This window comes from Choloepus didactylus, chromosome 4 (genome assembly GCF_015220235.1).
Source record: "Choloepus didactylus isolate mChoDid1 chromosome 4, mChoDid1.pri, whole genome shotgun sequence".
NCBI lineage: Eukaryota > Metazoa > Chordata > Mammalia > Pilosa > Megalonychidae > Choloepus > Choloepus didactylus.
The window spans coordinates 54,188,175-54,214,628 of record NC_051310.1 but is presented as its reverse complement, the minus strand read 5'-3'; the positions used below and the strand labels follow the sequence as shown (position 1 = coordinate 54,214,628).

The 26,454-nt window shown below is 39.2% G+C and overlaps 1 protein-coding gene across 2 annotated transcripts in view; it reads right to left on the bottom strand.

The window, feature by feature from the left end:
* The window catches only part of ARMH4 (armadillo like helical domain containing 4), a 167,596-nt gene that overhangs the window by 5,529 nt on the left and 135,613 nt on the right, over window positions 1-26,454 (bottom strand). For both annotated transcript variants that reach the window (XM_037832626.1, XM_037832627.1), the window contains exon 6: window positions 3,429-3,460. In XM_037832626.1, coding sequence (XP_037688554.1) covers window positions 3,429-3,460 — 32 coding nt within the window. The remainder of the gene's footprint in view (window positions 1-3,428; window positions 3,461-26,454) is intronic.

Sequence of the window (26,454 nt, the reverse complement as noted above, 5' to 3'; positions counted from 1 at the left end):
AATGTGAACTCTGAAAAAAATGTAAAATAAATATTTTATATTGTAGAATGTAGGGGACATAGAGACTGACAGCAACTAGTGAAGGGGGAACGATAATATAATAAGAACAGATAAGCTATTGAGGGTAATCTCAATGTTACGGGAATGCTCAGGAATGATTATGGTTCGCAAACTTTCTTGGGTATAGTAGGATCATGTTGGAAGCAATACAGTTATTTTATGTTATTTGTTTTTTTTATTCTTTTGTTTTGTGAGGGTTTGTTAATTTTCTTGGGATATGGTAGGGACACGTTGGAAGCAATGCAGTTATGCAAGATTATTTGTTTTTCTTACTCCTTTGTTCTGTTTTGTTTGAATTGGGTTTTTTAAAAAATTTTTGATAAAGTAAAAAAAAATGCTATTGCATTTTAAAAATTAGCTTCAACGTAGTTATTTTAGGTTACTTGGTTTTTCTTATATCTTTGACTATGGTTTGTTAATTTTCTTGGGATATGGTAGGAACATGTTGGAAGCAAAGTAGTTATTTTTAGGTTATTTGTTTTTCTTAATTCTTTGTTTTGTTTGAATGTTGTGGGGGTTTTTGTTGTTCATTTGTTTGTTTTAATTTTTTGATAAAATTTTAACTGATAAATTTGATAAAATTTGATAAATTTGATAAAATTTTAACTTTTGATAAAATTTTAACTTTGATAAATAAAGTTAAAAAAATTTATATACATATATATAGGTTAATTTTCAGTTCCAAGGGATTCTGTTACTTCATTGAAGAGGCAATAGTTTTGCTCTCAGCTTCTGAAGACAATTACCTGTAAGACCTTTACAGACAGGGAGACAGAGAGAGATGAAGATATGAATATGAATAGGTATTTCCTGTATGAATGTATGTATGAAGTGACTGAATAATAAATATTTCAATCACAAGGAAAATGAAGGTATGAGAAAGATTAGAGTGACTTCCTCCAAGAAAGAATCAAAATAAAAGACTGTAAACAGAACAACCATGACTGGAGACTCAGCTTTTCATCTTCCAAAAGTTTTTTTGCTTGTTTGTTTTAAATTAAGACAACTGAAAAAAATGCTACAGAAGCAAATGAAGAGAGAGCTGGAAAAACTTAAAAATAATCCAGAATACTAAGGGCCACACATAAAATTATTTCTTTTGGTAAAAAGGAGTGAGGAGAAGCTGCCAGTCCTTGGAGACAAGATAAGAAGGAAAAGTCCATAGGAATAAAAAATATATAACCTTAAGATTTTAAATAGAATCAAGAAGTCATTCTGGAGCTTTAGCCAGATATTACAAATTGCCATGGTATGTCAAGCCCCAACCAACAGTATTCCTGACAACCCTAAAGAAAACCCAGGGCTTTTTCTAAGACTCTATAATAAAGTTTTACTTATTAAGATTATTTTCCAGAAACTTAAAATCTCCAGATTGTTCCTATGTCAGATAAGCCCTAAAACTTAGAGGGACCAGTCTCTCCCAGAACATCAATTAATTTCATTCCCTGACCCCATAATGTCAGCACCCCTTTTCAATGTGAAGAAGTTAAAATGGTCATTGCCCAATATCCCAGAAGACTGAGAAAATGATCAAATGAGAGGGAGGAGTTGTAACATAGAAGTTAGGATTTAACAAATGATTATGACTACTGAATCATACCATAGATATTTCTTTTTAGTTTCTAGTATATTAGAACAGGAAATACCTAAAATTGTGGAACTGTAACCCATACTATACTTTGAAATTTGCTCTATAACTGCCTGTTAAACTGTATTTTGAAATTAAATATATATTTTTCTGTGTGTGTGTGTATATGTGTGTGTGTATATATATATATGTATATATATATATGTATATATATATATATGTATATATATATATATACATATATATATATATATCTTCTTTCTCTAAAGCTGCACAGATTTTTAAAGGAGGTAGCTAAGCTATGTATACACACAGGTAAGAAATGTTGCAATATCTAACTTCAAAATGAACTACATGCCAAAATTTATTTTCTTACATCTATTTTTTTTATCCTTTTTTGTAACTCAGAAGAACATTTTCTATAAAAATAATGACATATGGATTCCTAGATTAGCACAGCAACACCTCTTTAATTTTTATTGCATCATATTTTCCACTGAAAAATAACAGGAAATACTACCAATGTAAATATATTCAATTCTAAATTTTTGACCTTTTCTTCCTCCAAATATCATTCAGTCCATTTGGTCATACATCCCTTGGACAACTAGACCCAGTACAGATACCAAAACAACCTCCACTGACCTCAAGAGACTTCAAGTTTTCCAGTGTCACTTTTAATATTTATGAACACAAAATAGTCTCAATCTCAAAAGTTATATATGCTGAATTTTACTGAGAGGCAGAAAAATAATTGTGAGGGGAATTAATATCATTTAAATGGAAATTGAATATTACATTTTCTTTTATTCTTTAACACTAAACTGTAGTCAAAGAAATATTAATAACTCAAAAATGGGAATAACTGGTCCCCAAAAATCAAAAAGATATGGAATACCATCAACAGAAGCATATTCTGAGGCTAGTAAATCAGAGGTACCTCAATATCTGGCAGTTAAACAGATTATCACTTAACTAAAAACCCCAGTGAAATCTAAGCTTGGCTATAGTGATGGAATCTGACACAGGCTACAGCAATTAGAACTCCATCAGTTTTGTTGAGTAATTCCCACTTAAAATTATGTGGAAACCGAGAGGAAAATATTTTTCAATAGTTGGTCATTCCAGACAGGTCAGGTCATCAAACACTTATGAATTAGAGACACAATGATAGACTCCATGAATGTTGGCCATTTAGAATTTCTAGGGAACATGCTCAGGTGTTGTATTTCTCTCTCTCTCTCTCTCTCTCTCTCTCTCTCTCTCTCTCTCTCTCTCTCTCTCTCTCTCTCTCTCTCACACACACACACACACACACACACACTATGGTTTAAGGATACCCTTTCTGTCCACAAACTTTTATTCAATTTTTGCTCTTGGGTCAGAGAATCAGTGCTTTCCAAAACCCAAGTTCTTTCTTCCTCAAACAGGAAGAACAGGCTTAAGAAAGCCTTACATTGGGAAAAGAAATAACAAATAGAACGGGATTGTAATTTCCTAGAAAAGACTTTATTTTGATATGACTGGGGTATTATTCTATTGAGCATACCAGACGTTGCCTTTACAAAAACGATTAGTGCTCCAAAGGAGATGATATCTCCTCTGTTCTAAAGGGAGTTTAAAGGTAAGTCCTTTCTTTTTGGGCACTTGGAAAGTAGTCCTATATCTTGGATTATCAGAATTAGAATAATAAATTAAAGCTCCACTTCTCTGGAGCTCTTTTATTTGACAAAGTCATGCCCTTTAAGATAAATCCAAAGGAAGAAAATACTTTTCTTACCTTGTCTTTTAGTTTTTCCATCCAACTTCTCACTAGGAAAAATAAGAGAATAAAATGTGAATAGCCATCTTTTTAACTTATTTTTCATGACAAAAGGATAAGGTAAATTTGATAGCACAAGGAAGGTTTTACTGAATGGAACACAGTAAAAGGGTTAGCAATATTAACATATAGACATTAATGGTCTTGTTTTTGTTTTTATTCTCACTTATTAAAAAATGCAACAGATAGCAAAAACATATCTTTCATGTCATTATTAGATGAATGGAGAATATTTTTGCTTGCCAAATGCCTTTTCTATTATTATCAAATGCTTTTAGGGAAAAGCTGGGGCAAAAAATGGAAATCACCTTTAAAATATCAAGTTGTAATTTTATCTGACTTTCTTTAGCTTTATTCCTCAACTTTATTTCTTATCTAAACGCAGTGGGAATGCAGCACTTAAATCAATGCCAGAGAGCAGAAAGTAAGATAAGAAAGGGCAATAGGTAAGCCAGGGCTGCCCAGCACTGGCTCGCATGCTAGGCATTTCCATTCATCTTTGAAGAAGATTCTGACCAAAGGTAAGAACAGAAAGTATTTCTGAATTATGTACAGCTTGCAAACTGTAACATTCTATCATGGTGTACCCACTATGAAAAATAAAGGCAAAATCAAGTAATAAAGATTATGTGGCAAGGGCTACAGCAACCATTATGTTTTATGTAGACCATGCTTACGATCATTTGGAAATAAACCAAAGCGGAAGGAAAGGAAGCATCAAGCACAATGAAAACATCTGTTAGAGTGGCGATGTTAACAATGGCTTGAGGTTGGGAGGCAGGGGTATTGTTCCCCTTAACTGCCTCCTGAAGTTATAATAACATTTCACACTGAATAAAAATTCATTTTTTAAAAGCATCAAAAAGGGTTTAAAAAAAAAAAAAACAATTACACCCTGATTTTACTCTTATTATCAGGCAAGAGAAATTAGCAAAAAGAAAAAAAAAATAAATATAATAATAATAATAATCATACTTTGGATTATCAGATTTCCTTAAATTTCCTTTCCTCTCTGGGAGCTTCAACAAATAGGAAGGAAAGGGAACAGAATGGCATACCTAGAGGTGGCTTCCAAAAAGCATAACCAGGGTTCAGCAAACTTTTTCTACAAAGAGTCAGATAATAAATATTTTAGGCTTTGCGAGCCACACAGTCTCTGTGAAAACCGTTCAACTCTACTGTGTACCACAAAAGCAGCCCCAAACAATATGTAAACAAATAGGCATGGCTATGTCCCAATAAAATTTTATTTATGAGCACCAAAATTTGAACTTTATGGAATTTTCACATCATAAATATTTTTCTTTGGATTTTTTTTCAACCATTTTTAAAATGTAAAAAACATCCTTTGCTCATGGGCCACATAAAACAGGCGGCATGCCAGATTTGACCATGGGTTGCTGACACCTGGCATATATACTTTACCCAAGAAGTTGATGTCTTCATTTAGAATCTGACTCCTCTAGTATTATCTGACAATAGTAATGACAGCTCAGATGTGTTTATGGATTTAAACCTTACAAAGTACATCCACACGTATTGCATCCTATAATCAGCAAATCAAAACAAACATGAGAGTAAAGTATGATTATGCTCAGGGAAAAGATGAGGAAATTGAAGCTCAGAGAAGCTAAGAGATTTGCCCATGGTTAACCAGAGAGAAAAGAGACACTGGAACTTAAACCATGATCTGATTTAACTACCCACAAGAATAACACTTCCCAAATACTTTTTTTTTTTTTGGTGATCACCACTCTTCTGCTCTCCCAGGTTGAAAATGAGAAATGAGGAGACACTTTCGGACCTTCATTCTCCTTCGGTTCCCACCTTCAATCTCTGATGTCAGCCTTTGCAAAGCCTCTCGGGTTTGCCCTTCCCTCATCATTCCTTCTGTTTCAGCAGGGTTCAGGCAAGAGTGGTGGTACTCAATCCAGATAAGACCAGGGTAATGGAAAAGTCAGAGGAAGAAATTCCAGGAACCTCCGGGATGAAGCCAGGGGTTAGTGATTCAGGAGTGGCTCCATGAAGAGTGAGTTCAACCACTGATGCACTGAGTGACCATGGATAGATTAATGAACCTCTTGGGCCCTCAGTCTCCTCATATGTTGAAGATGATAACACTTGTCTCACAAGATTGTCATGAAGATTAGAAATAATATGTGCAAAGTGTCTGGTACAGAACTTGACAAAGAGAAACTGGAAAATAAAACAACAAATCTAGGACAGAAGGGGAGGAAGAAAGGCAAGTGAAATATGACGATTGTGCCAACATGTCTCCACTAAGTCCAAGACATAAATTTAAATGCAAGCAAGAGAATGCTTCCAATTCATTCATTCTTCATTCAACACATATTTATTAAGCACCTGGTATTGGCTAGGCATTGTGGTCTGCAGCAGGTGGCTAGAGGTATGGGGACCTAATTCCAGTGAGAAAAGGGTTAGATTATCAAGTCTATGAGAAGTGGATGACAAGGCAGCAATGCAGGGACTGAGAGAGTGAGGGACTGCAGGAATGCCAATTATTGGGACACAAGGCAGAACTCCAACTTTGAAGGAAGCAGGGAATAGGTAGGGTTTCATATAAAAAGCAAAACAAAAGAGGGGTGGGAACAGGAGTGCCTATGTGAGCTCCTTGAGGAGATGGCGAGCTGGAGCAGGCTCATGGCAGGAGAAACCACGGGCAGTGGAACGTGGCAGAGTACTTGTGGCTGACGGGATTAAGGGTGGCTGTGAGAAGAGGAAAAGGAGGCAAAGATCAAGCCAGGGACCGAGGTGCCGGAAAGCTTTCCACACTTAAGGAAATTCCTTTTTGAAAGAAACGTCTTAACTTAGGTCTCATAAAGCCAGACATCACTGAACGGCCATATCTTAGGTTCTTAGAGTACTTTATAATAGAGTCCTGCTTTGGAGGTAGTTTGAAAGAGCACGCTCAATGTATTTATTTCTGTAGTTTTAATGCAAACTACACAAAGTAAAGCTGGGCAAAATCTTCTTGGCTAGTGAGTGGGCGATACCCAGAAGACAGTGAAAAAGTATTTTTGTGGGTATGAGCCTAAAAAGGTTGAGAAAACACTACTCTTTAGAGTACTGAGCTCATTGTTTTAAGGAAGAATGTGAGACCCCTGAGGGTCACGCCTTATGTTTCTTAGGTATCCACCAGAGTCCTTAACATGGCATTGGAAGTATTTTTTCCTTCATTCTGCAAATATTTATTACCTTTAAGTGAGTTCATAATCTTTGAGTAAGCATAATTCTCTTTCATGAGGGTTCTGTAGACTGTTTTCAACACAATGCTCAAGGTGCTATAAGGATAAATTTTATGCAATGATCATTTTTAAACTTAAGGAATTGAAATGGAAAAGGGAAAGCAAAAGCAAAAAGAAAGTCATAAAGGAAGATTGTCAATTTAAAAAAATATTATTTATAAAGAGGAGAACAAACAACCACAATTTTTTAAAAACTGAGACATCACATCAGTGAAAGGAGTAGGAACTGGTACAGCTTTTTGGAGGTGAGGGAGGAGGGTGATTTGCAATCTATATCAAAAGCCTAAAAAAAGTCCAAAATGTTGATTCAAAGTTCCACTTCTAGAAGAAATGTATCTTGAACAATTAATCACGGATGTGCACAAAAATTGTGCTCAAATAATGTTCATTGCAACATTATTTATAATAGAAAATAATTTTGGAAACAATATAAAAATCCAAAAATGGAGGATTGGTTGAAATATTCAAGGGGAAAATAACAAAATAAAGCTATTTCTACAGAAGAGAAAGTTATACAAAAATTATAATTATTTGAAGAAAAATATTTAATGTATGGTATTCAAATTTATATTCCAAATTTAAAAATTAGATACGTATAAAATGAACCCAATTTTGTGAATACAAATACTATGCATTTAGGAAAAAATGGAACTATGTACATCAAAATGTTAACTGATTTCATCACAGTGCGGTGAAATTATGGGTGATTTTTATTTTATTCTTTGTCTTTAGGATTTTCCAAATTGTAATTTCTTATTGCTAATTTTAAAATAAGAAAAAAAAAATTCTCTTTGCAAAAAAAATAATATAGAAGTCTCTAAACCTTTGCAAATTGAGGTTAATGGAAGATTGCCAATAGTGAGATACACAAGAGCCTTTCCACTTGGCTAATCCCTCAATCCATGGCTACAGATTCATTCTAATCTCATTGATTCTGGTCTATTTTCTTTCTTACAATTTTAATTACGCAAGTCAGAAAGCACAGCAATATAATGAGCCCTCAGGTCTAGCCTCTAATAGGGAGATACACAGAAAAGAGTCAGAGGACATTCTGCATTTGTCTGAGCTAATAATTAAGATTTGTTGAGCACCTCAAAAAAGCTAGCAAGATAGGTATTATGCCCACTTTACAGATGAAGAAAATGAAGCTGAAGCTTAGGTAAATAAAGTACTGAAAGCATACAAGCTCAAAAGCAGCTGAGCTGGAATTTGAATGCAGGCTTTTATGGTTCTAAAGCCTATTCCTGTTCAGCACACCCGTAGGTCGCTTCGGGGACGGGCATGGGCAGGTCAGCCAAGGTGACTGTTCCAGTTTGTGAGAGCTTCACTGAAGGAAGGCCCATGGCGTCCAGAACACCTCTTTCAGCTGGGAAGGCACGTGGCTGGCATCTGCTGGTCCTTTACTCCAGGGTTGTGTTTCAAAATGGCTTTCTCCAAAATGGCTCTGGGTTTCTGTCTCTCTTAGCTTCTGTCACTCAGCTCCTGTGCATCTTTGCTTGTTCTCCCAGGGTGTTTCTCTCTAAGCATCTGGGGGTCTTCTCTCAGCTTCTCCGGGGCAAACTCTGGGCTTCATGTCTTAGCTTAGCATCTCCAAACATCCTTCTGTCTGCATCTCCAAGCATCAGCATCTGTGTTGGCTCTTGAGCTCTCTTAAGTACTCCAGTGAACTAATCAAGACCCACTCTGAATGGGAAGGATCCATTTCCATGGAAGTAGTCCACACCTCCATGGAAATGATCTAATCAAAGATCTCACCCACAGTTGGGTGAGTCACATCTCCATGGAAATATTCAATCAAAAGGTTCCAATGTAATAAAAAACTAATAACTCTGTTCCCACAAGACTGCATTAAAGATCATGGCTTTTTTGGAGGACATAATATATCCAAACCAGCACCGTGGCCATATCAGAGCCCACAGTGGGGCTTTTCCAAGTTCTGGAGATGGGGACATGCCCAAATTAGGGAAGGTGTATTATATAAGCTTACCTGTATGTTATCCTGACTCCTTTTTTCTCTATTTTCTCCCTCTCCCTCTCTCTGACAAGCTCCCTCCTCTCTCTGTCTCTATGTGTGTGTTTGGCTCTCTCTCTCTTTCTCACTCTGTCTCTGTATATCATATTGTGTTTTGTCTCCCTCTCAGTCTTTCTCTTCCTTTCCTTTTCTCTCTCTTTCAGACTCTGTCTGTGAGTCTGTGTGTCTGTCTGGCTCTGTTGTCTCTCTATGTATCTGTCTTTCTCTCTCCTTCTGCCTCTCTTTCTGTGTGTGTGTGGGGGGGGGTGTGTTTCTTTCTCTGTATGTGTCTCTATTTCACACAAAAAATAAACTAGTTCTTTTGGTTCCACCTCAGCCTGAGGAGTTTTCTGACTTAGCCAGTGTGGCACCACACAGAGCTCTCCATTGGGTAACAACAGTCCTGAGTGGCAGAAATCCTGGGATGAAACATAAAACTCAAAAGAAGCAATGCTGAAGATACTGAGTCTGAGATCAGAGTACATGGTGACCCTGAGAAAAGACGGAATACAGAAGGCAGCAACACATTCCTAGGGAGATGATATTGAGTTGTATCCCAAATATCTGGAGTTTAACATACTTCCATGATATCCATATGGATGTATCTTATTGGCAGTTAAAACCTCGGATCTGGAGAAGCCCAGGCTGAAGACCAAGGTGTGGGAATCCCCAACATGTTGATGGAAGCTGAAGTCAAGAGTGGATAAGATCACCCCAGAGTGTAGTCAGAGCCTGGACAAGGCCAAGGTCATAATCCCAAGGAACCCCAATATTTAAAGGCCTGGCAGAAGAGGGGCTCAGAACCCTGCACTGTTCTCATGAAACAACCCAGAAGAGCTCATTCCAAGTGTTTATGAGGGCATATTGACTTTCCATCAATCAAATCCTTTCTCCAGGTACAGCTGAGGCTATTGGTGCTCCACTCAAGCACCCTCACCTTTAGAGGGCATAGCAGACAGCTGCCACCCCATGCAGGCCTGAGGGCCTTTGTGGCTGAGGACAACCCAGTGTTGCTAGAACACAATGGACCTGACGGGGGTGGCCAGAAGTGCTGAGGAGTCACCATCCAGGAGCCATCCTCAACCAATGAGGGCAGCAATTTGGTGGCTGTAGTAGTTTCCTACAGCTGCTATAACAAATGACCACAAACTTAGTGCCTTAAAACAGCACATATTTATTTTCTTATAGTTCTGAAGTCAGAAGTCTGAAATCAGTCTCACTGGGCTAAAGTCAAGGCGTTGTCAGGGCTGGTTCCTTCCAGGGGCTCCAGGGGAGAATCCATTCTCTTGCCTTTTCCAGCTTCTAGAAGCCACCTGCATTCCTTGGCTCATGGCCCCCTTCTTGCATCTGCAAAGCCAGCAGCATAGTATCTTCCAATCTTTCTCTCTCCGACCTCTGTTTCCATCATTGTATTTTCTTCCAACTCTAATCTTCTTGCCTTCGCATGGTAATCTCCCATCTCAAGGTCCTTAACTTTATCACATCTGCAAAGTCCCTTTTGCCATGAGAGGGCAACATAGTCACCAGTTCCAAGGATGAGGAAGTAGACATCTTTAGGGGGCTATTATTCTGCCAATTACCATGAGTAGATCTCTCAGCTTTCCCTACCCCTGAGGGGGGACATGGCCTCTCAGAGGATCCCCAGTAGGCGCTGCCCCAGCAATCTTCCTCTCATTAATGCCCCCTTTGTTGGCTGCTCACCCTCCCCTGTGTCACTTCCTCACTCCCTCACTATGCTTCCTGGGATCACTTCGCAAATGAACTCCTCACCCCCAAACCCTCGTCTCAGGGTCTGCTTTTAGGGAGAATGCAAACTAAGACATTCTGCCACCACACAGGCAGGCCCACCCTTTGCCACACTAATTGTATTTATTTTTGTCATCGAAAGAAACTATTAGAAAGAACAGAAGGAAGAAAGCAAGAAAGGCACAAGTTGACCAAGTTCAAGGTAGAGGTCATTTCCATTAGTCTAAATTAATTATAATTGAAGAACTTCAGGGTACCGGAATTGATAAAATACATACTTTCCGTATAGCATTTTGTAAGATGTACTTTATAACTGGGTTCACTTAGTTCACATTCAATTTTGAAAGGGTTATAAATACAGTCTTTTTAATAATCAAAATTTCAAACTCATTTACATCGTTCAATAATGTGGGAAACTTGATATTTATCTTAATCAAAAAAAAGAGACATGCATATTCTACCTAAATAAAAAAATGAAATATCAGAAAATAGTCCTTTGTTAAAAGTCTGAATAACTAAATTGCAATTACAGTTATTTCTACAGTGTCAAGAAATAAATGGAGATCATCTTTTTCTTTCTTTTGTTATTTAACCAGAAGTGCCCTTTCTAGCCCAAAAAACAGACAAAGCTTTTGCCAACCTACATAATACATTTTAAGAACAATAAAACCTATCAAGTTTTAAATATTATCTGAATACAGTTTTTTAAAGAAACTTGAAATTTTCTAGCTATAGATTATTCTCTAATGATGCTAAATTTACCTGCTTTAAAATCACACAGAAACTCCATCTATAATCATTTGCTCTTCACATAATTACAGAACAGCAAGATTGTGATGAAAGAATGACCTATTTCTTTGCATATAGCTAAGTGAGCTGTAATCGTGCATCAAAGATGCAATTAATTTTGAAGGCTCTGCACTGATGCTTATAGAGAAGGGTGCAAAGAGTCCAACTACCCTAATCTCTACTTTTCAGGGATATTAATTTCTTTCGTATACTGCAAGCTTAGGAATGATATTAGATACCCAAGTGAAAAATGCAAAGAGAACACTTTCAGTTTCCTGGCTGCCAAAGCAAATATCATGCAATGGGTTGGCTTAAACAACAAATTTACTTGCTCACAGTTTTGAGGGTAAGAGAAGCTCAAAATCAAGGCATCATCAAGGCGATGCCTTCTCCCAGAAGACTGTGGCTTTCTAGAGCTGGCTGCCAGCTGTCTGTGGTCCTTGGCTTTTCTGTCACATGGCGAGGCACATGGCAGCTTCCCCTGGCTTCTCTCTTTTGTTCCTGGTTCTGTTGACTTTCAGCTTCTGGCTGCTCCCTCTGTCTTTTTCTCTCTCTGTGGCCTTTCCCATAATTCTTTCAGTAGTAAGATTTAGACCCGTCTTGAGTCAGTTGGGCTACACCCTACAGAAGTAACCTCATTGAAAGGACTTATTTACAATGAGTTCACACCCACAGGAATGGATGAAGTTTAAGAACATGTTTTCTGAGACACATAGCTCCAAAGCACCACAAATACCTTATAATCAACTGTACATCCTGCTGTTAATGCTAACAAGCTGATAATTATAAACTGTGTTGTCACCACATGGAAGTATATGATGCATAAATTGTGTCTCTTTCTCTTCCTAAAAAGGAAGCATGATATACAACATTGCTTCCCACTAGTCACAGGAAAAAAAAAAACAACCTGTCTTTACCCTTCCCTATACCTGATTGTGAGGGGAAAAAAAACAAAACACTGTTCTTTGCCTGACACCTTTGAAAATTCTACTGAGCACTGGGGTTTCTGATTCTATCGTTTTACTATTCATCAGTATCAGGTCGGCACTCAGGAGTCCTGAAATTCTCCCCAACTCTCTCCCATGGGGGTTTCCTCACATTTCCACAACTTAACTTCAATCCATTAGTGAAAAATAAAATAATTTGGCCTTCATATTTTGTGGGAAACTGAGTCTTCCATGTTGCCTGAGGCATATCTAGGGTGGTGACTTGGAATGCTGAGCTGCAGGCCTGCATAGAATGCCATGCAGGCCCGCCCTGTAAAGAGGTGTGTCTCGTGACTACCATTATCTTAAACCTAGATTGGATACACCTGATGGGCTCTCCCCCACCTGAGCACCTTTAGCATATACACCTGATCTTCTGAAATAAATAGCTGGAGCAAGGCTGCGTTGTCATCCACTTAGCACAAGATGCAAGTGGGCCCTCTGTTCCCTTAATTCTTAGCTTTGTGTCCGAGTCTCATTCCTACGTCGCCCTGTCAGCAATATTTTATTTTTAGTAGAAAGTTTACTGCTTTCTGAAATTCAGTATCATTCAGGCTTCCATTAGAAAGTCAAGTTGCCTGTATGTTGCTTGCCAGACCTGCTGAATCTAAAATTCACCATCTTGAGATATATTTGAGGCTTCAGCAATCATATATATATGCTCCTTTATATATATTTTGGGGCTTCCACTGCTAAAAAAATCATGGCTTGATCATAAGACTGAAGCAAAGAGAATATTGGCTAATGACCAGGTGATTCCATGAAGTCTCATGTTTGCCAAGGGCCCTTATCTGTGGTTTCTGATACGATTCTACTTAACATGAAGCTCCCACCTCCCCAGTGCCTTGGCTCAGCTGACAGATGAAATCAGTAAGAAGTGGAGCACTGCATGACTACAAAAGTGTTTTTCAAGTCAGCTTCAGGGTTTGTTTCAAAAAAATTCCATTTACCGGTTCACAATGCTTCACTCCTCATAATAATGGGCAAATAACAAGCTGCACTCTCAAGAGAAATTAAGGTAAATCTTTGGTTAAGAGCACCTGAGCATCACAGTTAATATCCTCAGAAGCAGAGCTTTTCTGCCATCTAAATGGATTACTTGAGAAGAAAGTTTCCCTGAGCGCTTGATCCTTAAGGAAAAAAACCTCAAGATCCCACCAGACCACTATAGGTTAGCAAGTGAATAACCTCTACCTCCACCTTTTCTCCTTTAAATCCCTTAAGCAAGCTTTTCACATGCTCCCTGGGAGCAGCTGTTCAACTATAAGGGGCAAACTTTTTATTAAGGTACTGGAGCCATTCACAGTTTCTTTATTCTTTAATCATTTCAAATACACTTCTATCTTGCCAGGTTCTTGAGATACTAATTCTCCTGTCTGTTATTGTTTACTTACTTTCCCTCACTGGGGAACATTTCCTTGTGTGGTCTGCAATTTTTCATGTGAACTTATTTTTTAGTGGAGGTTGTTTTTTTCCATGGGAACTCTGGACTGCAGAAATGTCACTATAGCTGAGCAGTTTCTTATTTGTTTGTGCTGAGCACACAGCAGGGTTTTTGCCCGTCTGGAATGGGTCTGTATACTAATTTCTGAGTTGGGGATTCTTGCATCAGGAAGGTATGTCTTTTTTTTTCTCTTCCACTCTTTTGATGTTTCTCTGGGCTTGTAGGGAGATGTTTCTAGACTCGCTTTCACCAAAGGGGCAGCCTGGCCAGGTTGCCTTCTTTGTGCAGGAGTTTTGATTTCTGCTACCTGCCCTACACCAGCCCAAGGCCGGGTCTCCTGCCCCATGTTGGTGTTAAACTTCCACCCCACATCCTGGGGCCTGCATTTGGTCCAGTGTTCTCTCTAGGACACCACAGCTTCAGTTCAGGAGGTTATTGCTTAAGCTTCAAGTTGCCTCCTCTGCAAGCAGAGTTTCTATCAAGCTCAGTTGCATATTTAAGAATTTTGTTGTACTTTATCCAGCATTTCTCAATGTTTGTGGCAGGAGGTAGAAATCCACAGCCACTCATTCTACCATGCTGCTAGAACTGAAAGTCCAGGCTCAACTTCCAACTGGGTGTTTTTGTTTTTGTTTTGTTGAGGCAAAATCCACATAACATAAAATGAACATTTAAAGTGTACAATTCAGTGGTATTGAGCACATTCACAATGTGTAACCACTGCCTCTATCTACCTCCAAAACATTTTTATTACCCCAAAAGGTATCTCCTTCCCATTTACCAGTCCCCATTCTTCCCCTCCAGCCCCCCATCAGACCCTGGCAACTACCAGTCTGCATTCTGTCTCCCTGGATTTACCTACTCTGGATCATTTATATAAACAGAATCGTATAACATGTGACCTTTTGGGTCAGGTTTCTTTCACTTAGCACAATGTTTTCAAGGTTCATTCACATTATAGCATGTGTACAAATGGCCAACAAGCACATGAAAAGATGTTCAGCATCATTAGTCACTAAGGAAATGAGAATCAAAACTACAATGAGATATGACTTCACACCCACTAGGATGATCATAATTTAAAAAAAAAAAAAGGAAAATAACAAGTGTCGGCAAGGATATGGAGAAATACATTGCTGGTGGGAATGTAAAATGGTGCAGCCACTGTAGAAAACATTTGGGTGTTTCCTCAAAATGTTAAACATAATTACTATATGACCCAGAAATTCTACCCTAAAGAATGGAAAACAGCTACCCAAACAAATACACAAATGTAAAGAGCAACACTATTCATAATAGTCAAAAGATGGAAGCAACTCAAATGATCATCAACTGATGAACAGATAAACAAAATATGGTATATCCATACAATGGAATATTACTCAACCATAGAAAGGAATGAAATATTAATACATGCTACAACATGGATGAACTTCAGAAACATTATGATAACTGAAAGAAGCCAGACATAAAAGGTCACATATTGTATGATTTCATTTAAATGAAGTATCCAGAATAGGTAAATCCATTAAGACAGAAAGCAGAATGGTAGTTGCTAGGACCTGGCAGGAGGGGAACTAGATAGAGATGGTGGTTGCACAAGTTTGTGAATGTACTAAATGCCACTGAAATTTTACACTTCAAATTTTATGCAAATTTTATCCCAATTTTTTAAAAGAGGAGAAGAAACAGCCATCTACTCTCCATAGCTCTCTACCTGCTGGGTCTGTGACCTTTCAAAGTACCACTGGAGAGAAGAGAGGATACAATGGAAGGACCTGGCTTTAGAGTCAGAATTGCGTCTGATCACTGAATCTGCCACTTACTGGTCATGGAATCTTGGGTGAGTGACTTAACCTCTCTGAGACTATTTATTTGTACAATGGTGATTACTAGACCTACTTAATAGAATCATAATGAGAAATAATTGAGTCAACATGGATGTAAAACACTTGACAGATAGTAAATAATAAATGATAGCTGCTACTATTGTAGTTCTTGTTGTTAAATTCAAATTCCTTTGGGAAATATGTAATAATGACTCACTTCACATGAGCAATTTCGTGTGAATAGGTTTTGACAGAAGCTAGAGTAAAGAAGCTCTGTGGGCCCTCATGGAAGCTGGGTAAGTTAAAAAGTGCAAGAATAGAGACTTTCCCAACATCTTCCATCCATGCCTACTCTACACATTGTGCCTAAGACCCCACATAATATCTGTCTGCTGTGTTCCCTACTAGAGCCAACATCACCACTCAATGCTACATTTAAGTGAGCCTACCCAAGGGCTGGAAAATGGGAGCCTTCTTATTAAAACAAATAATTTCTCACTTAAATTGTTTATTTATTTGAAATGATTTTGAAAAGTTTAATCAGTTTCAACTGTTAGGAAAGAAGAAAAACAGAGGAGCTAGAAGCAAAGCCATATCTAGGTTTCTGATTCAGCAATTTTCATTTGATTAGAAGAGGAATTCAATAATGTAACCTACATTCATTGAGTAACTAATAGGTACCGGGTCCTGCACCAGAAAGTATCTACAAAGACTTGAATACTTATGAATTAAAATGAAGGCTGCAGTTATCCTTAAAAGGGAGGAAGAGAAATTGAATTGTGTATTTTTTCAGCACACATAATTAAATCCCAAACTTCTGAGCATCGATTAGACACTAGAAATAAAATCTGATTATCCCAGACACTCATTCCCATATAAACACTTTTATGAGTTGACTAAATGAGCATGGCTTTTAATTAGCCATCAACCAAAATGAATTTGTTTTTACCTAGTAACAAACAAACCTTGAACCCATTTAAGAGTTTCTTATGGAGAAGCAAGCAGAGATCTCTCATTAAATTGGCAATATAGCCATCTACATTATTAATGCTAAGTCATTTTCTTCTTTATGTAGGACTCTAAAGGCCATTGATGCTGCAGCAAGTTACAAATGTACCCTAAGAGAACCTAACCAAATAACATCCACTTTCTCTATGGTTTATACGTTATAGGGAAATATGTTCCCAAGATTTGTATGAGACTTTATGTTCACAGAGAGACATTTTCAATAGATTTCAGACAGAACTACCACTACTATGAATATCTTAACACTAAAATAGATGCTTCCAAAACTTTAATGCCATTTATGGTAGACTAACAAATAGAAATTCAAGACCCCAGTCATTCACACAGAGCCAAAAGAAATCTCAACAGAAATCAAGCAAGAGTAATTTGAATAATCACTCTTGCCATGTTCTCCCTCATTCCCCACATCCTTCCAAACCAGGCTACCATCATTTTTCCCCTGAAGTATTACCAGAGCTTCCTGAGCCTGGCCTTGTTTCCTTCCAAGAATATTTTTGAAAGGCAATCTGATCACATCACGACCTGCTTAAAAGCCCTTCAAAGCTCCCTGTTGCCTTCAGGAAAAAGCCTAAACTTCTGAACATGGCTTACAAGGCAATGCCTGATTTCAGGTCTTGCAATGAACTAAACATGCCTCATCATCAAACCTTCACCCTTTCTTAAACCTCTGCCTCCAGCTCCTCTTATCCCAAACAACTACTCATTCTTCAGACCCAGCTAAAGTGGTCCTTTCTCAGGGAGGCCTGTTCTTGCCCCTGTGCTAAGTCCCTCTACCAGGGCACCCATAGCATCCTATTGTTCCCATTTACTGACATCTCACACCACTCTGTAATACATTAATTAACTGCTCCTGTTTGACAGCTGCCTTTCCTGCTGGTCAATAAACTCTCTGAGGGCAGGCGCTGGTCTGTCTTACTCATTGCAGCAGTCCCAGAACTACTTTGCCTAGCACACAAGGGATACTATTTGTTGAATAAAGAAACCATCTTCCACAATAATATATTCTCATGAGGACAGAGGTTATAGTTCTTGTACATTTGGAGCCAGGTAAAGAATCTACTGGGATAATATACTTAATATGATACTACTGAATACTATCTAAAGCATGAGTTATTGACCATGTTTGTGCCATGGACCCCTCTGTCAGTTAGATGATGTATTAATTTCTTAGGGCTGACATAACCAATAACCACAAACTGGGTGTTTCAAAATAACAGAAGTTCCTCCTCTCACAGTTTTGGAGACTGAAAGTCCAAAATCAAGTTGTCAATGGGGCCAGGCTTCCTCTGAAGGCTCAAAGGAAGGATCTGGTCCGTGCTTCTCTTCTGGCTTCTGGTGGCTGCTGGGAACCCTTGGCTTGTAGCTGCATCACTCCAGTCTCTGCCTCCATCCTCACATGGCCTTCTCTGTGTGTCTGTGCCATCACCTCTTCTTGTAAGGACACCAGTCATTGGATCAGAGCCCACCCTAAGACAGTATGACTTCATCTAAACTTAACTAATTATACCTGCAAAGACCCTATTACCAAATAAAGTCAGATTCACAGGTTCTGGATGGACATGAATTTTGGGGTGACACTACTTAACCCAATACAGATTAAGACCATGGACCCCTTCTTGGAATAACTCTTACAAATGCATAAAATAAAACAAATAAAATACATAGAATTTTAAACAAATAATTATATTTAAATTCCATTGTCAAATTATTTTTTAAATTTATGATATAACAGTAAATGTGGTTTTTTTACTACCTCGATAGAGAAGATCTAGTGGCAGATCTAATTACCACCATAATTTCAAAATAATGGTGAGCACAAATGACAGTTTGAGATATCTGTGACAACTATATCTATATTGAAACTATCTGTAATATTTATTGGTGACAAAGACACATTAGTGCTAATACTACTAGTATGGCTATGCCTATATACATAATTAGGCAAAATGCTAAAATTCAGTTAGAATTTGAAATAAGTGATGTAACTTCTACCATCCAAGTTCACGGACCCCTAGAAAGATCACTATGAAGGTCATGGAAATGCCCTGCTAAACTTTCCTGCCACCCCCACCCCAGACCCACTACCACATTTGTGCAGAGTCCACATTTGTCCCGGGCTGTTCCCAGGCAATGGCTAGCACGCCAGGGCTACCAGTGCAGACCCATTCCAGCAGGATAGGGGATTCCTCTAATGGACAACTTTGGCTCAAGGACTCATGATCAACCTGGCCAAAACATTCTTAGCACTGGGCTGCTGAGTCTTTCCCTACCCAGTCCTCCTTCCTTCTCCCTCTCTGATTCATAGGAGTCACAGAAAGTCATCTCTGGGCACTATCCCCTTTATCTTTCACAGGCTTTTGCCCAATACATCTCTTGTATGAGTGAGCCCATCGAGGCTCTGCTTCTCGGAGGACCTGAGCTGACACAATTCCTTTTAACTAAGGAAAACAGAAAGGCCTATTTAATTGAGTTTATTCAGACCTGATTATTGTGAGGACATTTGCACACATTGTGCTTACAACACTTTGCCAATATATACCACCTGATTTCAGAAAAGGACCTTGCAGAGAATTTTTTTTTTTAAAGATCTTTCCTATTTTAGTCATCTAAAGGAAGGGCCACAAAGGGTTAAGGCCAAAGATTAGCCTTTCTGAATAGATAACAGTGGCTCATTAGGAATCTGGAACAGAAAGAAAGGAATTAAGACCTGCCATGTCAGCACCAAGACTTCTGTTTAAAAAGTATGATTTGAAAGATACCCAAAGTCAACTCATCAGAATACCCTACTCCTCAGTCCTGAGAGCCACCTCTGGCTCAATGTTATGGGATATGAAGTAGAGAAATATAGAGTAGAGAAATTAGTATACTGGATGGCTAGATATAACTTAGAATTGCAGAGAAGAAAATGGGGATTATAACAGGTAAATTTTAATGGAGAAAGAGGCATGTCCCTTTCCTGCTCTCCACCCCTTCCACGAGGGATTTCAGGTATAGCACCACCACAAAAAGTGACATTAGAACCAAAATAGTGAACAAGAATAACAACAAATAAAAAGAGGATGTAAATAAGCCCCCCAAAATCAAGATCAGAGAAATAAACACAAGACTCTAAGGTCCTTCAGAGTCAGTAGAGTGGATGGGCAGAAATGTATTCTTAGAAACCCAAGTTGAAACTTGGAACATATTTTCCCACCAAGACCTCATCTGGTGCACTGGTTTGACTCTGTAGGACCCTTAACAGAAAGTCTACTTCAGGAACATTGTGGGCGAAATCAGTTGCTATGGGCTGCCCCATGACACATAACATGGTTTCAGCATAGAAAATGCCCTCTGCGTTTCAAGTCAATTTTTGTAAAGCAATTCATTTGGAAATGGGGAACATCCTGTGTTTTCCTAGAAGAAACACAGGAATTCCTTTTTGCAAAAAGCACAGGGCTATTCACCATAGGCATCCCTGGTCAGTCTACCCACCTCTGCTAACCCTGAGTTACTGATTTACGAATCTCATGGTAATGGCCTGGTTTCACCGGCTTGATTCCATGCTAGAGAATAGCCAGCCTTTTGAGAAACTGGATCTGTAGTAGCAAAAATCAACCTGCTGATGCACTCTCATGACCCAAGTCACCTCTTTATTACTAGAGAACAATCTGCATGCAGAGACTATCTAGTTCGATTCTGACCTCAATATATTATATTTAAATTGTACTCTTCTACCAAGAACACTTAGAAAAATTGCCTCATTAACTCTCACTACTCCCTTGTGAAGTAAGAAATGGACAAGTACCATTATCTCAATTTTGAAGATAAAGACACTGAATCCTAAGATCCCAGGACTGTGAAGAACATCAAGAGGTCATCTGTTCTAAAGAGACTCAGACTTGCTCAGCAGATCACCTGAGGAGCTGGGCAAAAATACAGATTCACAGGCCCACCCCAGCCTCAGGGCTCAGCAGCACCAAGATACATGCAGCCCAAGAATCTGAATTTTTAACAAGTTCCCCAAGGAACTTTTTAATTTTTTAACTTTTATTTGTTTATTTGTTTGTTTATTTTTTTTGGTATAACCTGCCTAGCCCAGTTCATGAGCTGGCCTTTGGGAACCATTGAAATGATCTAGTCTTTCTCAGATTTGAGAACCATATGGACAGGTGCCTTTTATAACATAAACATGAACCTCCAGTGCTAAAAAATTATTTTTATTTTAATGTTAAATCATACAAACCTAAGCCTAAATAAAAACTTCTTATGCTGTTAGCTCCTTTACAACTACAAAACCAAAACAAAGTTCATAAATTACATAGAATCCCAATGAAGTCCAAATTGACCGCACCAGTCACTGTGTAACTGCTGTGTAGACTGCAGCCGTCCTGGTCCCAGACAGCGTGGGAGGCTCTGACCACACGCGTAGCAGGAGCCATCCTTCCCCCACAGTTCTCTCCAAGAACCACAGCTTTGTCTGCCTTAGGCTAGGTCTGCCTTTGGCTAGATCTGCCTTCGGCTACGTTTGCTTTCCACGAGGTCTGCCTTAGGCTAGGTTTGCCTTCCTGCCACCTGCCTCAATGTCATGACCTTCTCTGCATGAGAATGTGATATAAACTCAAGGCAAATGCAAATGTAGGCTTTCTCATCACATGGCATACTCAGCTATAAGAGGTCAGCCAAATAATCTAAAAGAAGCTTATCCTAATGTGTTTACATTTTCATCCAAATGCAAGCACAAGATTTACATTTTCTCTAATCTGTCTTCTTTCAGAGTCATAATTCAGTGAATGGGGGTCTTAATTTCTTAGTAGTAGTTAACACATATGGTGCTTACTATGCAGCAGCACAGTGCTATAAGCGCTAGACATGGATTAACTTGTTTACTCCTCTTATCAACCCTATAAAGTAAATGCACACATTATTTCCATTGCACAGATGAAGGAACTGGGACAAGAGAGGTTAAATAACTTGCCCAAGATCACACGACTAGTCAGTGGCAGACTAGGGATTTGAACCCAGGAGTTTGGCTCCAGAGTCTGTGCTCTTCATCACTAATTGTGTTTACTTCTCATGAGAGGTATTACACACTTTAAGATTATTGTCTGACTTTTCTCTGCTTCCAGCAATTAAGAATCTGAGGCAATGGATTCAGGCTGGCATAAATTAGGAGTTCAGGTGAGGGGTGGGTGGTTGTACTGCAAAGGGATAAGAAGAAAGCCTTAGAGACTCACCAAGTCCAAAAGTCAGGCAATAAAAAATAGATGGTGAATGAAGTGGGGTCCCTTTCCCTTAATCCTAAAACATCTGCAAAGCAACAGTGTTGTGTAAACGGCATTAGGCCATGAGGAGAGGGGAGTGAGACTGGGCCTGTACCAGTTAAAGGAAGCAAAACTTTACCGTTTAGGGGAGGCAAAGCTGCTGTTGCAAGCATCAGCCAAGCATAACCCTTTTAACAATAACTGCTCCAGGTCCAAGTGAAACTTTTTGTAACCCTTTAATAATCAATAGCTGCTCCAGTTCCAAGTGAAACTCTTTGTGAAATTGTTTCTTTGTGAAATTGTTTTTTGTGATCAATAACTGCTCCAGTTCCAAGTGAAACTCTTTGTAAAATTGTTTTTTGTAATCAAGAGCTAACTGCCAACTCTGCTTCTGTTAGAATAGCTTGCTTGCATTCCTAGGATATGGTTTCTGCCTATATAAGTCTCAAGCACTCTCAGGTCGGGGCTGCTGCTTGCTGAACTCCCTGCGCGGAGTGAGAAACGGCAGCCGCCGGCCGGCTCATAAAGGCTCTTTAAATTCTGTTTGGCTGTTTCGTACTTTAACTCGCGGGCACCACAACAGTGAATAGACCATTGTTCTAGTTTGTTAATGCTGCGGAATGCAAAACACCAGAGATGGATTGGCTTTTATAAAAAGGGGGTTTATTTGGCTATACAGTTACAGTCTTAAGGCCATAAAGTATCCAAAGTAACACATCAGTAATCGGGTACCTTCACTGGAGGATGGCCAATGGCGTCTGGAAAACCTCTGTTAGCTGGGAAGGCACGTGGCTGGCGTCTGCTCCAAAGTTCTGGTTTCAAAATGGCTTTCTCCCAGGACATTCCTCTCTAGCAAGCTTGCTCTTCTTCAAAATGTCACTCACAGCTGCACTCCATTCAGTCTCTTTGAGTCAGCATGTTTTATATGGCTCCACTGATCAAGGCCCACCCCGAATGGGTGGGGCCACACCTCCATGGGAGTATCCCACTAGAGTCACCTCCCACAGCTGGGTGGGGCACATCTCCATGCAAACAACCTAATCCAAACATTCCAACTTAATCCCCACTATTCTGTCTGCCCTACAAGATTGCACCAAAGAATACGGCTTTTTCTGGGGGATATAATACATTCAAACCGGCACATTCCACCCCCTGGACCCCAGAAAAACATATTCTTTCCAAATACAAAATACATTCATTCCATCACAATATCACAAAAACTTAAATCATTTCAGTAACAAAAGTTAAGTACAAGATCCTATCAAAATCAATTACAGGCATGGTGGGTCCTAAGGCATAATTCTCCTTTAGCTTTGGATCTGTGGACTTAGAACAAGTTATATGCTTCCAATATACAAAGGAGGGACATTCACAGGATAAACATTCCCATTGCCATAAGGGGAAAGAGTAAGGAAAACAGGGTTAACAGGACCAAAACAGTTCCTAAAACCTGCAGGACAAACTCCATTAGATTTCAAAGTCTGAGAGTCATTAACAGAATAACGTTGCATCCTTGGGGCTTGAGAGAGCGGGAGCCTAACCCTTCCTAAGGGCCTTTTTGACAGCCCTTTCCTCTCCAAATGCTTAGGTGAGTGCTCCAACATACCCACACATTGGGGAGACCACCTTCTTGGCCCCACCCTTCTCAAACATCGGGGCAGCTCCCGGATTCCCTTCCATCTCCCAGGCACACGCTCAACCCCTTCAGAACAGTGTGGTGGCAGCCAGGCTCTCCCCAATTCCCTGGGAATGTGCTCCAACCTCTTTGGGACCTGAGGTGGCAAAACTCTTCCAGAGCATCAAGGTGGAATGCCCACCCTCGACCTCTGGGGCAAACTCACCCTTTCCATGCATGTGGGCTGCTCCGTTATCCCAGCCTGAGACCTCCTGACTCCAGACCTCAACCTCCATGGCTCTGTCTTTAAAGAGATTTTTCCTTTAATTTTTTCCTTGTCTGTCTCTTCCAGTCCAGACCGGCAATGGCTCTGTCTATAAAGATCTCGCAAAAATTCTGTTGGCTTTGCATGAAGCATGCAGGGGTCAAAGCCATCAGACAATAGGACTTTCCACAAATCCTTTCTGGATAATTCCATCTCCAATCCTGGCTTGTACTGAAATGGTGGCTGGGTTCCATGTTTGGTTACATCCTCACGTTGGGCTGTAGCTTCTGGGATTCCACCCCCTGGAGGCTCGTAATTTTCAGCTTCTGGTCTCTTTGAACCCAAGAGTTCAGTTCTAAGTTTATCTCTTTCCGCTCGCATTTTACTATAAGCTGCAAGGAGAAGCCAGGTTATGTCCTCCACACGTAGTCTGGAGATCTCCTCAGCTAAGTATTCCAGGTTGTTGCTTCCAGATTCTTCCTTCCATCTGACAGCAGGACTCAATTTTGCCAAATTCTGTGCCACTTTAAAACAAGGATCACCTTTCTTCCAGTTTACAACAACACATTCACCATTTCTGTTCAAGGCCTCGTCAGAAGTATCTTTAGAGTCCATATTTCCATAAACAGTCTCTTTAAAGCGAAGCTAGAACAGATTTTGGTACCGAAAGAAGTGGGGTGCTTTTGCTGCTGAGTTTGCAAATACCAAACATGTTGGAATGGCTTTTTAAGTGGATAATGGGGAGTTTCTGGAAGAATTGTGAGGAGCTTGATAGAAAAGGCCTAAACTACTTTAAAGAGACTGAATGGAGTGCAGCTGTGAGTGACGTTTTGAAGAAGAGCAAGCTTGCTAGAGAGGAATGTCCTGGGAGAAAGCCATTCTGAAACCAGAACTTTGGAGCAGACGCCAGCCATGTGCCTTCCCAGCTAACAGAGGTTTTCCGGACACCATCAGCCATCCTCCAGTGAAGGTACCTGATTACTGATGTGTTACCTTGGACACTTTATGGCCTTAAGACTGTAACTGTGTAGCCAAATAAACCCCCTTTTTATAAAAGCCTATCCATCTCTGTTGTTTTGCATTCCGCAGCATTAGCAAACTAGAACAACCATCTATCCAGAAAAGCTAGGTGAAGCAGAAGAATCTGGATACATGTCAGTAGGAATGAAACCAAGGAACAAGATGAGTGCACAGGTCTGAAGCAGAGGTAAGGCAGAGACTGAAAATACTAAGCAGAAAAGTTTTTGGCATGATCGAGAGGATATTGTTCAAGTTACCAAGTTAGCTCCAGTAGAATCCTGTAAAGTGGAACCCCAGTCGGCTGAATACGAATTTACACATTTTCTCAAGAGAGGTAAAAGTTGACACGAGAATCTCTGGAGAGTTAAAGCCACAAAAGCTCACAACAGGAAAAACTCAAGACTCCCTCCTCAAAGATGTTTGGATCTTTTATCTTGCCATCTGCCAGGCATTTAAGTGAACTTTGCTAACTTTTACTTCCTTCTGACACATTCTAAAAATATAAAGGCATCAAGCAACATCAGGTTGCTATGGGCTCAATCACAGATGAAGCAAGAAGACCAAATGGTTGTGCTACTTTGGTGAATGTCATGCGTTTCAAAAAGCTTATTTGGGCATAACTAGAAAGAGGCTGCCTAAAAGGAAAAGTGGGTTTGTGTGGTGATAATAAGTGATATCCCTCTAATACTGACCAATATTACTTTGTCCCGCCCTTCAAATTATCTGAACATTAACCTTGGGAGTCACCACTTTATGTCTGGGAAGTTGGCACATTTTCTAGTAAAAGGGTAATTTTTTAAGGGAACTAAAAAAATGAGGAAAATTTTTAAAAACACAAGAAAATGTTAGAAATGATAAGAAATGAAGAAAAAAGAGAATGTGAGCATATAAGCAAGAGGAGAAACAAGAGAGACATATGGTATATGAGAGAAAGGAGAACAAAGGGGAAAATAATTATTTTAAATGACTGACATTGAGTAAGAAGAGAAAAAGTCATTCAAATGCAATTTGGTAATGCTTTATGCCCATGATTAAATCTTTTTTATCATAAATAAGAACATAAACCCAGTGGATTTTTGATCAATCAAAATAGCAGTAAGCCTCAGTGATAAGAGGAAAAGAAACCTGAGAAAAAAGTCAAAGAAAAACTGTGCTACAGAGACGATCTTTCACTACAAGACATACTTGTTTCTGAGCTATAAAAAATGTCATAATCATAGGTACGCAATTTCAACTTTTTTCAAAGAGACCTTCCCCCAATCTGTGTCAGCAGTAAGATTTTATATATGATGGTTTCAGCACCCAAAGTAGCATCTGTTTTAGGTTGCAATATAGAAGCAAAGATGTAGACCCAGAAGAACCAAACATTTTGAACCTGACAAGCCTACATAAATTCTCCAGGATGATTCAATTCAACCATTTATTAAGCATCTTCTGTGACCAGGCACTTGTGGGAGGGATTGCGTAATAGATACAGAAATTATCAAGATCCATTCCTTGTCTTCAAGAAGCTTATAATTCCACAAGGAAGTTCCTGTGAAAATTAACATAAGACATGGTGTGGTGATTTAAGGTTGTTATGTACCCCAGAAAAGGCCATGTTCTTTTAATCCATTCCCGTGGGTGCAGACCTATTGTAGGTGGGACATTCTGATTACGTTATTTCAACTGAAATGTGACCCACCCCATTCAAAGAGGGTCTTCACCCCCTTACTCAAGTCCTTTGTAAGAGGCTGAAACACATACA